Genomic DNA, 14,116 nt, shown 5'->3' on the forward strand with positions numbered 1-14,116 from the left:
AAGAGCTCCATGGTACTTCTTATGTGAATGTACCATATTTTAGCTAACCCTTTTCTTACTGGTAGTCACCGAGGCTGTTTCCTACTTTTCGTTATTTAAAAACAGCACTGTAATGAAGAATGGATTTTGAACACATATCATTTCAGCTGTGTGTGTGTGTGTGTGTGTGTGTGTGTGTGTGTGTGTTGTGTGTTACAAGCCAAGTTCCCAGAAGAACTGCTCTGGTAAAAGAGTATGCAGGTTCTAAATTTTGTGGCCAATTATTTAGGTACATGGTGGCCTCCCATCACCATTGTTCCAAATAAGTGACTGACAGTCAAGAAAAGAATTCTAGAATACCCATTTCCAAAACTCTGTGCCACATCCTCAGTTCCTTTCCTTAAAAATCTAGTAACAGATTGCAAAATGCCACTTCTCTAAGCACCAATTCAGAGAAAAGGGAAGGCTATCATCTGGCACAAATTCGGTACCATGACATGTTGGGGAAATCCATTCTGCAACTGACCGTTTCCTTTGGGAAGGGAGGGGGAGGTGCCAGAATTAAATCTTTTCCCTTTCATTTATATCTTACTCACAGAAAGAAAAATTCTAAGTCTTTCAGGGTTTAGTATCAGTACATAGAACCTGTGTCATATGTCAGCTCAGGAAAGCCCTCTCTCTCTTTCCCTCCTCTTAACGAACATTTCAATGTCATAAGGAGGCAGTATCATATGGCCATGAGCCGTAGCAGCTTGAAGAATTTTCCTGATGTGTGGTGGATGGTTCTTTTTGAGTTTTATTTAAATTTTCCCCCAAACCTTGATGTATTTTGGGCCTGAGCTTCTGGATGCGTGCAAAGTTAATTTGCATGTGTGATCTCCAAGGAACGATTTAGAGTACAGGAGAAGGACTAGCCTGAGGTTTGCTTGCCAGGTACCCCCCGGCCCTTTCCCAGCTCTGATATGGTCATTGAGGGTACAGGGGAGACATCAACGCAACAGAGACATGTGTTAGGGGTCCCGTCAGCTCTTACCTCAGGGGCAATGTAGTCTGGAGTTCCACAGAATGTCTTGGTGGTCACCCCATCCCAGATGTTTTCCTTACACATGCCAAAATCAGCAATCTTGATGTGGCCCTCTGAATCCAGCATCACATTGTCAAGTTTGAGGTCACTGCAGCAGACATAAAAATATAAGGATTTAACAAATGCTATTTATTTCAAGTCAACCAACAGCCAGCCACTCAGGATGTGCAAAACAGTGCGAGGTGTTGGGGAAGCATAGGAGTGAGTATGAGCTGGCCCTTGCCCTCTGATAGTTTATTATCTGGCCGATAAAGAGGGGTCCACAAACTTGTCTGTTTCTCTTTTTCTACAGACCCAGCTGTGCCAAGCGTGTCACGAGGACACAATGAGACAGCAGCTCTGAGAGGAGAGAGTCACAGGAAGCTCAGTAAAGAGCAGAACACCCACAGAGGCCTCTTGTAGCCAGGAGCATTTCAAGAGTCAGTGCTTGTACTTTAAGGACCCCTTAGATTCCATAGTAAGATACACTTTTCACAAAATTATTTTTTTGAAAATATCTCTGAAGATCAAGGAGGGGAAAAAAAAAAACAACTGATGCAAAGTAGTTTATTTAGTTTCAAGTGCTCCAGGCTCTCCTAGGCTGATTCCTAGGACATGACCCCAAGAGTTCCCATGGATTCTCACTCAAAAAAAAAAAAAAAAGGGTTGCACATCTACTATGTGACAGGCATTATGCTTGGGGCTGGGAATATAAAGGTAACAAGGTAAACGAACATTTTGCTCTTACTCAGATTAAATTCCAGTATAGGAAAAAAGATAATTAACAGGTATCCAAATCTATAATTATTACATAATTATTAATTATATTATCTAATTATTACATGATTATTGATTTTATGACTACTATCGATTTTGATGGGCAGTGTGAAGAAAATGAAGAGGATGATGAATTAGTAATTGGGGAAGGTTTCTATAAACAGGATGCCAGAAAGGTGTCCTCTCCATGGAGGTAACATTTGAACTTTAACCTAAAGGACATCTGCTACACTCACATTCTTCCATTTTATCTGTGCTGATGAGGAGAGCTTGATTATTTTTAGCAATGCCTGCACATTCCCAGCATACTGGATTACTTCAATATCAACACACTTTCCTCCTCCCTAAACATCTACTCCAATGTCAACACTTGGTGTTTCAGTATCAATGAGCAGTGGTGATCTATGGGCCAGTCTTTCTCAATCTCAGTAGAGTCCAGTAGAGTCACCTCCTCAGAGGTAAGGAGGTCTACTATTTAATTCAGATCCCTATCTTAAATCACCTTCATTTGGTGGTGGACATCTGTGGTCCCTGCCTAATTTAGCATCTTGTGATGACAGCCTCTGCATATTCCTTTGAAGGACCATCCTTCCCTGATTCTCGAGCCATGTAATGTTGGTGGTAGTGATCCTAGCTTCTGGCTCCACGAGTGGTCATGGGGGCCTATCCTGGCCATTGGAAAAACCTCATTCTGCTGGTCACAGTGACTGTGCCAGGAATGGCCATGTGACCTAATATGAGTTAATCAAAGCCATTGAGCAATGGCTCTGGCACTATTGTTAGGAAAGAGATGAGCTCTTTTTACATCGGGGCTGCTCAGGTGATAGAACGGAAGTCTGGAAGTGCCAGCGGTCACCAGATAAAGAAGAAAGCTAGTAGAGATAAAGCAGAACTTGGAGGGAAGGTGATAAAGTGAGCACTCATAACATTTGAGCCCCCAGATCCATCCTGGCATAAAGTCAGATCTGTCTACTGGACTTTTGTTATATCAGCTAAAAAATATCTCTTTTAACGAGTTAGTTTGAATTGAGTTGCTGTCATCACCTCTGACTAAAAGAATACAATGCAAAAAAGACATTGGCATTTCCTATCTGCGTCTGTGAGGTCTGGTCATCCAAGGGGAGGCCCACTTGCACCCCACTTGCCAATAGCAACATACAGTGATCTTTGGTGCTGTCCATGGTACCACCCATATCCAGCCTTCATCCTTCTACAAGCCACAGTGGTCTCTGAATGCCAGCTCTGAGCTTACACTGGACTTTATAGCAATTTGCTTCCCCTAAAACATGCCAGACTACATGTGATTTGATTAACAGAGACCCATGACGCTCCCCTCAGTTTGACCACATGCCCCCAAACAGGCAGCTGGGCAAACTAGGAAAGTGGTGACAGCTTTATGTGTTCTAGAAAAGGAGCTTCAGGGGGCGCCTGGGTGGCTCAGTTGGTTAAGCATCTGAGTCATGATTCCAGGTCAGGTCATGGTCTCAGGGCCGTGAGATTGAGCCCCATGTCGGGCTCCAGGCTCAGCATGGAGTCTGCTTGAGATTCTCTCTTTCCCTCTCCCTCTGCTCCTCCCTCAACTTCCTCCCCCACTCTCTCACACACTATATAAATAAATAAATAAAACCTGAAAAAAGGGGGGAAAAGGAGCTTCAGGTGCCAACAGCCAGCAGGTTATGCAGCTGGGGGACAACCCAGTCATATTCATTGTCACATATGTTTTTTGATAGTCTACTGCATTATTTTGTTCAATGGAATAATCCTGCAGAAAGGGGTTGGAACAATTGTTTTCATTTCAGAAATCCATCAAAGGCAAAACCATCACACATTCTAGGGATGGTGCTCCATCAATAAGACATGAAAATTGGAAGGATCTTTGTCTCCCCTGTACCCAACATCTCCAGCCACAGTCCTCAAAGAGGGCAAGTCTAACATAATTCTTCATCTTCTTAAGAATTCTCCAGTTAACTAGAGATGTAAATGAAAGAGGGAGAGATGTGTAGCATTTTTAAAGACCTTGCCACATGAAGGGCATCTCATGTATCTTCTGCCATGTAATTTTTTTTTTTTTACTGGTTTTCATTCGATTATCAATTTCACAAACTCTGTCTCAACCAAGGGTTTTGATTGTGAGCAATAAAAATCAACTCTAACCATGTCAACCTGGAAAGGGGTTGTTAAAAAAGGTCTTGGGAGTCCACAGAATTTCCTAGACGGCTGGAGAATCAAGATTTAGAGGGGAGGCAGCCAGGAACAATGCTTAGTTGTGATGCAGAGCTGGGCCAGTGAAGGTGTCACAGATGCCACCACTGGGTACAGCCATCCTGTTCCATGAACCCTAATGCTGGACTCTGGATATTGTTGCTAAGAACCGCTTCTCCTCATGCTTCCAGAAACTAGATGTAGCTGATTTCTATGGCCACTCTCGATTCTATAGTCTCTGCCTTTCTTGGCCACTACTTCTGGTTCATGGTGTTGTGTCAGTCTGACAAGTGTCAGAGCCTAGGTTGTGTGTCTGCCTTTGACGCAGGGAGGCTGTGAGAGTATCTGGCATTTTCCTTCCATATAGCAGGAGACGGATTTTGTTCCTACACATGAATGAAAGGGATTCAGATGCTGAATGCCTTAAAAGAGAGACTAGTGCCCCCTAAAAAGTATGAATAGTTGAGGAAGGACTGAAGAATGTGTTAGTAGAGAGAGCTCTGAGGTAGGCAAAGTCTTAGCACCGAAATCCAATCTTTAATTTTATGACTGGAATGGCGAAGGTCCTGGATCCCAGACCCCAACCCACGACCCTACTAGACAGGAAACCCAACGCTGAATCCCACCCCAGTTGTCAAAGAAATTCTATGTCCTTTCCCGTCCCCTCCCCTGGGACTGGATTTTCTTCCTCTTAACCTGCAGTCACACATTAATCTCCTCAGCAATCCTCAGCGGCCAGTTCTATTATAGCCAAGCCCCATCCTGCCCAAGAGGAAGGTTCTAATGTCAGCACATAAAGAGAAAATCAAGTAGAGTGAATGATTACCCAGGATGCCCGTCCTTCAGCTAAGCCCCTGCTGAAGTGACTGGCTTGAACGAGGGGTCATGTCATACGGAAGATGACGTGTACCCTTCAACACTAGAGTGCTATTTGGCACAAGATGCCCCCACTTAGGGCAAAGACGAAACAGAATCAGAGGCTTCCCAAGTGCGTCTCTTGCACACACTGTGGTATGGGTTCATTGAGGCCAAGCATGTCCAGAATGAGCATGCAATTTACAGTGTAAAATTCTTTTTCTCTCTGTGTTTCTTCACGGACCTCGCCCACGTGGCAGGTGAAACCAATCCTCTTCCTGACCTTCATCCCTCTGCTCCTAGGAACAACAAAGCCGAGTAGGGACTCTACATCCCCAGGATGATTGTCCCTCCCCACCACTAGATGCATATCACCACTTTAAGGGGCTTAAAAAAAGCCCCTGGACTTTGAAGGCTTCTGGCAAGATGCCCACCTGCCACGTCTCCGTTCCACCAGTGCCCACGGCCCCCGCTCCACTGTCTGCCTTGAGGCCACCAGGGCACATCTTCTTACGCTTTTTGGCCCCACGACCTTCGGCTGCGGCAAGACGGTCCATCCCGTGCCCTCCACAGGGTGACAGGCGCCCCTGCCACCACCCGGCACATGCCGGCCCCCCTCCCTTGCTCCGCTTTTCTCCCTAGTGCTTACTGCTACATGACAGACTGTATCTCTGTGACCTCATCTCCGTCTCCCTCCACTACAGCTGAAGTCTTACAAGGCAGGAGATTTTGCCTGTTTTCTTCCCTGCTGCGCCCGAACCATCTAGAAGAGTGCCTTGCACATAGTAGGCTTTTAGTAAATGTCCGTCAGCTACACGAGTGGCATGGAATTTTATGGCTCTTCACGATCTCTTAGACAGACCTTCGCCCGTGCCAAGTGCCCTCTGGAAGCCCCGGGCCCCTGCCAGCCTCTCTTGTGTGACCAACCAGCCTAAGCCCGCACCGCCTCTGCCGTTGGCATCCGTGTGGTGAGAGGAGGTTCGTACAGCCCGGACCAGACAAAGAGCTGCCTCAGGCTTAGCCGCCTGCCTCGCGTGAAATGTAAAATGGTATGACTCGTACAGCTATGATCGTACACTTGCTCCTCCAAAAACGGGCAAATGCCAAGTCCTGAACTTAATCCTGTCTTTCAGGGCAAGCATTTTAGAGATTCATTTCTAAATTGTAGTTACGTAGCCAAAAAAAAAAAAAAAAAAAAAAAAAATCATCTCATAATAATAGGAACCACCATATCCTGCCAGGCGAGATTCTCTGCTTGCTCCCCAGATTTGGGGTCCCAAGGCAAGAGAAGGAAGCACTGGGCCCCCCCACTGGTGAGCCTGCCCTCCTTCAAGCAAAGGGTCGCCCATCGGAGGCTCCGAACCATCACCGGTGGCGGGGTCCATAGTGATCTTCCAACATCATCTAGAGTTGCCCAAACTCTGCCAGGGCAGTGGGCGATGCGAACACATGCCCAAGTCAGGACTGGAGGATTCCTCCCCCACCAGGGATTCTAATTTTAAAAGCAGTTAAAGAAAGAGGCAGGGAAGGGAGGAGCCGAGGGAGAAGAGGGGATGGAAGGGGTTTGGTGCTCACTTACCGGTAAATGATGCCCTTGCTCTGCAAGAAGAACAGACCGATGGCAATTTCTGCAGCGTAAAATCTGAAATTAGGAGGAAAAAAAAAAAAAGCAATGGAGAGATTCAAGGACACCGTATGCCTGGCAAAACCTCAGAATTCAATACAGAATTGAACGAGGCGTGGGGCAGCCACGTCCCACCGTGGACGGTCAGCCACACATCTCGTAACACGACGTGCGGGGGTGGGGGATGTGGACGAGTGAACAGGGTTGAGAGACCCACAAGGCTGCCTTCAGGGTGAACCCGGGTGGGCTGAGAGGTGGGGAGGAGGCCGTGGGGGAGGACAGACCGGCTGGAGAAGGAATTTCAGTCCAAGGCAAGTTCAAGTATCCGAATACTACCAGCTCATCTGCTGAAGGCTCACCATCTACCTACCCTAACTGTAGATAATTCTCTGATTCAATTCTAACAACCATCCTGTGAGGTAGGTCCTCCTAGTACCTCCCTCTTTCCTTAAAGGAGGAATTGAGGCTCAGTGAGAAAAAAATGACCTGGCCAAGTTAATTTGCGAAAGAATGGCCCAACCTCTGCCCATGTAAGCCCTTAATAATGGCACCCACAATAATTAAGTAATATTAATAATTAATAATGCCCCCAGTGTCTGCCTTTGGAAGCTCGTAATGGAGGCCCAGAAGGAAAGAGATTTTGAGAGAAGGAGAAAGTCCCAGTGATAGCACAGGGTCAGGTGGGGCTTTAGGGAAAGTCTGTTAAGTGTCCTGACAATTTGTTTTATATGATGATGGGATGAGGGTCTGTGGTCCACGAGGTTTTAGAAGTCAAAGAGCCGAGCCCAGGGTCCTCTTAAAACCATGGCAAGACCCAAGCATGGCGCATGGAGCTATCTAGAAGGCAAACCCTAGCGGAATACCGCGCTCTCCACCTTGGCCGGAGGGAGGGGAGAGGGCAGAGCTGAGCTGAACAGGAGTCGGCAAGCCTCTGGAGTGGCCAGATGGGCCCTAGGTGAGTACTGAAGGGCTTTCTAGAGGGATGATGAGCTCTTAGCCAACTGCTCAGGAGAGGCTGTCTCCGCTCATCCCCTGACTTGCTGCTCCCGGTCACCACAGGGGAAGTACACGATGAGGTCTGTGTTCTCAAAAGAAAAGCCTGGCTGCCTTGGGGACTGACAGGGACAGAATGGACTCAGCAGGGGAAACACATTTCCAAAACCCTAATCAGTCTCCCCACCCAAGAGCCTCAGGACACGGCCACAAAGCAACTTGATCTGTCATTCCCCGGGGAAGGAGGGCATCCAAGAGAGTGAGCCAAGATGTAGGGCAAAGTACAAGAGCAAAAATCTGGGTCAGAGTGGGGATCTGTCTCACATGCCCCAGCTCTGCGATCTTGAGCAAGTTTCTACAAACTCTCTGGGCCTGGCACAGAGTAAGTGCTCAAGAAAGACTAGCGAATGAACAAACGAACGCTACCACATTTCCGCGCCCCCCCCCCCGCCCCCGACCCCAAACCTCCGGGGCCTTTCCTTTGGAGGCAGCAGGCAAACATCCGAGATAAAGAAATAGCTGTGGTTTTCAAGCTCCACATTCTTAGCTGGTGTCAAGGAAAGAAAGAAGTATCCCCATTGAGAAGAACACCTTCTTCCCCGGCCACAGACTTCTCCTAAAGAAGCAGCCCAAGATGTGAAGAATCCCTATTCAGCTGAAAACCCAAGATAACTCATAGCCCACCCAGGTATCCCAAGGGAAAAGTTTGTACTTACACAGCATGAGGCTCCTTAAACCGGCCAACTTGCTGGATGTGGTACATGAGGTCACCCCCGTTCACGTACTCCATCACGAAGTACAGGCGGTCCTAGGAGAAGGGAGCCAACCATATCGTCAACATCCCGGGTTTCTCAGGTTCCACGTGGAGAGCAGGGACGAGGTGGCATTTAGGATCAAAACCCCTAGGACTCTATGCCAGGTCCCCACCTTCAGGCCTATTATTCCCCCAAAGGCCATTGCATATACGCAACTGGGCATAGGCGGTACATAAATTTTTTTTTTAAATTAATAACTGTCAAGTTATATTCGTTTGTACTGGAAAATGTAATTAGCACATTAATATTGTGACTTCATGGATATTATGGTTTAGGATAAAGCTAATTGTTATAAGGAATGGAAAATAAATACATAGATCATATTACAGATAGTAGGTAGCTGTGGTAATCACCCCCCATGACAGCCCCCTGTGACTTTCCCCTCCTGGTATTCACGTCCTTGCGCAGCCTCTTCCCACAAGGAATAGGACTGACTTGTGTAACCAGTAGAATAGTGTAAAACATGACGGGTGTGATTTCCATGGCTAGGTCACAAAAGATACTGTGACTTCCACTTTGCTCTCTTTTGGATGGCTTGTTTGGGGAAGCCAGCCGCCAGTTCCGGGAACGCTCAAGCGGCCCCTCAGGAAGGTACGTCTGGCAAAGAACCAAGGCCTCCTCCGAACAGCCAACACCAGCTCCCCAGCCACAAGAGGGAGCCAGCCTGGGAACAGACCCTCCAGCTTCAGTCAAGCCTTCGGAAGACTGCAGCCCAGATGACAGCTTGATGACAACTTTCAGGTAGGACAGCCGAGCCTGAGCCACCCAGGTTAGCCACTCTGTTGAGTTCCTGACCCACAGAAACTGTGAGATAATAAATGCTTTTCATGGTTCTAAGCCCTCGAGGTTTGAGGTATTGCAGTAGATCTCTAACACACTGACTATGAGGGGTGGAATGAATTCATAGAATTTGAGAAATAGTGGCCTCGAGGGCATATCCAGAAGGAAAAGAATTTGGGCCAGAAAAAGAAATCTATACCCCATTGAGGGAAAACTTTAAACATGTCTTTCAAGGGAGATGGGAATGCTCTTAGAGTCAGGGACTGTGTACTGCTCAGCTCTGTGAGCCCCGTTCTTGTCCCAAGACCTGCTCATAGGAGGTGCTAGAGGATGGAGAACGGTGCCAAACAGACTTGATTTGGAACCCAGCTTTGCTTCCTGATAGCTGGATGATTTGGAAAGATTATTAAACATCTGAGTCTCTTCATCTGTGGCATGGATATTCATAATAGTAATAATAATAATAACAATAACTGAACCACAGGGTTGTTGCTGGGACTCAGTGAAACACACGAGTGTTGTGGTCCTTGGGGGACACTTTCATGAGATTTGCCCCTTCTCCTTCCATCAGGGGGTGTCCGCTAAATGAAAAAACGACTTCACCTCTTCTTAGAGATGATGCCCACTGATGCCCATGATCAACTTAATAAAAAAAAAAGCATCAAAGAGAACAGGATGGAGATGATCAGAGCACGCCGCACCAAGTACCTGTAGGTGTTACGTTGTGAAATGTGTGTTTTGGTTCTATTTATAGGTTGGTACGATTGGGTCACAATGTAAAAGGAGGTTTGCTGCCCAAAGTCACAAGGCTGTCGTGTGGGCCTGTGAGGCCAGGAGCCCAGAGAGGACAATGAGGACGTGTGTGGGGAGCTCAAACGTGCTGCTGGCCTTATCACGAGTGTTCCACCCACTGTCAGCAGAATCTTTCTTACGGTGCGCAGAGTTGTCTCGTCTACGTAACAGTCGTAACTGCATTTGTCCAATGTGTACTGAGCATCTAATGATAGCAATGACACTTCTTACGAAATAAAGCTACCATCTTGTAAACATTTATCATGGGACTGAGCCAACGGCTTTATCGATTCTGCCTCACTTCTCTCTCTGAACAATCCAACAGGACAGTATGACCCTTCTCCTCCATTTAAAGACGTGAACTAAAGCCCAGGAAAGGGTAAGAAACTTGCCTCGGGTCCCTTAGCTGCTGGACGGCCGAGCTGGGATTCAAACCCAGGCAGGTCCGTTCCAGGCTGTTCCTGTGGAAGGTTCTGAGCTAGATGCTGTATGGAAGCATGGGCATGTCCTCCCCTCTAACTGCTTCCCGTCCAGGAGGGGAGGGAAAGGGTACAGAGCTTCGGCCGCAAAGCCAGACAAAAACTGGCAGGTCACAGGCAAGAAGTAAAGGGTAATCGATAATTTTTGAAAAGTCAAGAGATTTCCTAAGACCAACACTACTTGACCCTTATGACATCTTTAGAGAGGTAGAATTATCGCTTCTGTTTCTCAGTGTCCAAGGCCTATGAGATTTGCAAAAAAGAAAAAAAAAAAAAGGTCACATCCAAGTTAGTGGCAGAGTGGAGACAGCCAGAACTGCCAACACCCAGCCCCTGGTTCTTTGGGTTTTTTTGATAGAAAACAAGCCTTAAAAATAGCATCTGTCTTTGCTGCACGTTGAAGGGAACCAAAACACTTGCTTTTAAAAATTATTTTTAAAACTAGCAGATGGCATTGGCCACAGAGAGAAAAGTAAGTGAGGGAGAGATTTCACTTGCTTGCTTTCTGCTTGGAAGAACTCAGCTTGCCCCCCAAACTCATTAGTTAGAATCCCAACATCAGGGAGCTCTCCACTGCGGATAATGCCACGTTCTGGGGTTTGTTTCTAACACGAACTGCATGCGGGGAAACCCTGCGACCCATCGTCTTTGAACTGTACGGAGTCGGGCTTCGGCACCCCGGTACTTTGCATATTAAACCCTGCGGCTGGCGTCCTGCTCGCCTTCCATTTTCCGAACAAACACGTCATGATGCCCTCTTAGTCTAGGCATTGCTGCACCACCAAAGATGTCGCTGTGAAGAAATCCATGGTGCCTGATGTTAAGACCTCCCCCGACGAATGGGGAGACCAGATAAGTTTCCAAACAGCAACATTTCCCAGAATGTGGTGGGAGAGAACTCCAGGTGGGCTATGGATGCGTATGGCTTTAGTTCTTTGCTTTTGTGTTCATCTTCATGTATATTTTGAACACCGTAACTACGTCTGAAGTCCCTGATTTTACGGCTATGACTGCAGAGAGGGAGAGAGAGGCACGTACGGAGGTACAAAGGAGAAGGAAGCCAGCCAGGGAGGACCAGATTCTGATACACTGCGGAAGACCATCACCCATCCAGCTTCGGTTTTCTCACATACCAGCTTCTAGATTTTACTGTTTGTCTGCCTCATCGACTAAAATTTACTTATTTTAAAAATATTTCCATGAACTCACTTTTTCACTGGAACATATTGTTTAAAAAATTTTAGAACTTGATACTAAAGTCATAAATGGAAATCCATTGTCTCTGTAAAAAAAAAATAAATGCATATCTGGAGTCTATCTACTCCAGGCGACATCCAGCCTGGCTTTGCTACACCAAATCCTTCAACCGTCTTACGTTTCAAACGAATACATTTTGTCCAGACGCCACCAAGTTCATCTCCCACCCCAAAGTAAGGAACATCAAAATGTGAAAAACACTGCCGGTGGCGGTCGAGAGCCAACCTTGAGCAAAGTGATTTTATTTTATTTTATCTTAAGATTTTATTTGTTTGTTTGGCAGAGTGAGAGAGAAGCACAAGCAGGGGGAGAGGCAGGCAGAGGGAGAGGGAGAAGCAGACTCCCCAGTGAGCAGGGAGCCTGATGCGGGGCTCGATCCCAGGACCCTGAGATCATGACCTGAGCTGAAGGCAGACACTTAACCGACTGAGCCACCCAGGCGCCCTTGCAAAGTGAATTTTAGAACTTTTCCTTGGGCATTTATTTTTGCAAGTCATGTCTTAGGTATTAAAGGGACAAAAATGATGAATACGATACAGACCTTGCCCTCGGAGAATTCAGAGTCTTTGTGAAAACAAATATGCAACTAACTCAAGCCATAACCTAAAATAAAATGTGTTAAGAGAAGTTGCGTGACAGGCACAAAGAGGGAGCTCCCGGGGTGTCAGATAACTAAATGGCCCTCACCCACTGCCTCCAATTCTTACAGAATTATTCCTGCCTATAGTGCCCTGAAGTTTGACTTTGCTCCCCATTCATGTTTTTAAAATTTATTAATAATATTACTATAATAATAATTATTATTATTATTATTTTAGTAATCTCTACAACCCATAAGGGGGCTCGAACTTACAACCCTGAGAGCAAGTGTTGTGATCTTCTGAATGAGCCAGCCAGGAGCCCCCATGTCCCCCACTCTTCGGATAAAATTACTTCAAGACCTCAAAAGATCTCTCTTCTGGTCACATGCACTGGTTTTCGATTAGGACCTATCTGCTGTACCTACTACGTGAACATCAGAAAGTATATATTGAGTATATCCTCCATATCTCCAACTTGTTTCATTTCCCCAAGAGGACAGATCACAGCTCAAAGTTTCAACCCTCCTCTCTCGGGGCTGGTGAAAATCTTGACTTATATTTCCATCCTTCTTTCTCCTGAGCTCCAGTCAGCTCCAGCTGGCTACAGGACTTCTCTACGTGGGTGTCCCACTGTCAAGTCCAATTAAAAGCTCAGAAAGGCAAGCTCACCGTCTTTCTCGTCAACCTAGCCGGTCCTCTCAGCTTCCAAAGTGTTTTTCCCAGACTGCCATGGTTATCGGTGTTTTTCTTCCTTATCCGCTGCCCTTGTCCCCTCGGCATGAAACGCCTTCCTCAGTTTTAAATCTCCTTTCCCCGTTATCTCCCGTATTTGATCAGTAAGTAAATGGAACTAAATTCTGTCTGTCTGTGACGGTGCATCATGCAAAATGGTTGGACAGGAGGTCTCCCATCTGGAGCGTGAGTTAAGGGTCATTTGATTTAAAACACTGACTGCAAGGCATGTGCCGAATTTATTTGGGGGGCCCGGGATAGGGCCGAGAATTCAAAGAAATCATCGTTTTTTTTTTTTCCTTCAAGACAGCTGAAAGTGGGATCCCACAGGATGTCCAAGGGACTGCCGGGGGGAGTGGGGGGACACGCCTGCCACTTGTAATAAGACATCGCAGACAGAGAAGATCAACAGTGTGGGCAGCTCTAACCGCAGGCCCCCACACTTTCAAGGGAGTGTCAGTAAGCATTTACCTATTGAGTGATCTCTAATGATTCTCTAAGCTGGCCAATGAATTAATCCTGTCTGTAAGCTGTTCTTACGGCTCAGATGGATCTGCTCCTCTGGAGAAGCTGTACGGTGCCGTGGGTAAGTGCCCTAGCTTTAGCAAGCGCTAGTCCTTGGTTTAATCCCCATTATACTGCTTACCCACTCTGAGACCTTGTAACAGACACTAAACCTTCCCTGCTTTCAAAAAGGGGCAGGAATCGCTTCTCCTTCAGAGGGTTTTGCAAAGACGTATCAGATGATGCATCTCGCATCTATGCAAACTCACAGAGCCTCCCTCAGATCAGCGTGTGGTCAAGGACACACATCACACACAATTCTTCTTTCCTCTGGATTCTACAGTCTTAGAATCACCATCAGAATCAAGCAATGGATGCTCCTCTTCTTCCCCCTCCCCCCCGCCCCCAGGTTTCCAAGCTTTGCCCTTTCACATGTTCTCAAGGGCTAGGACCATTCCTCTTCTTCCTTGGATTTCTACAGACCTTTGACTGCTAAATGGATGTGCAAAGGCCACTGTTAAGAAGGCAGAGAGAAGCAGACTTTGTCTCTTCCTACCCATGCCCACTTTATAGGCCTGGCTTGCACCCCGAGTCCTTTCCTGAGCTCGGGATCCTCTGATGCTTCCACTGCCTCAAGCCCTGATACCGGTGAAGCTATCACCAGCTTCCACCAGCAGCTGGCT

General features: G+C 46.8%; 1 protein-coding gene across 3 annotated transcripts in view; it reads right to left on the reverse strand.

The window, feature by feature from the left end:
- The window catches only part of PRKCB (protein kinase C beta), a 326,959-nt gene that overhangs the window by 38,966 nt on the left and 273,877 nt on the right, over positions 1 to 14,116 (reverse strand). For all 3 annotated transcript variants that reach the window (XM_044233161.1, XM_044233159.1, XM_044233160.1), the window contains 3 exons: positions 8,210 to 8,301; positions 6,456 to 6,518; positions 1,013 to 1,151 (listed from right to left, as the gene is read on the reverse strand). In XM_044233161.1, coding sequence (XP_044089096.1) covers positions 1,013 to 1,151; positions 6,456 to 6,518; positions 8,210 to 8,301 — 294 coding nt within the window. The remainder of the gene's footprint in view (positions 1 to 1,012; positions 1,152 to 6,455; positions 6,519 to 8,209; positions 8,302 to 14,116) is intronic.

Source organism: Neovison vison, chromosome 14 (assembly GCF_020171115.1).
Source record: "Neovison vison isolate M4711 chromosome 14, ASM_NN_V1, whole genome shotgun sequence".
In the NCBI taxonomy this organism is placed as follows: Eukaryota; Metazoa; Chordata; class Mammalia; order Carnivora; family Mustelidae; genus Neogale; species Neogale vison.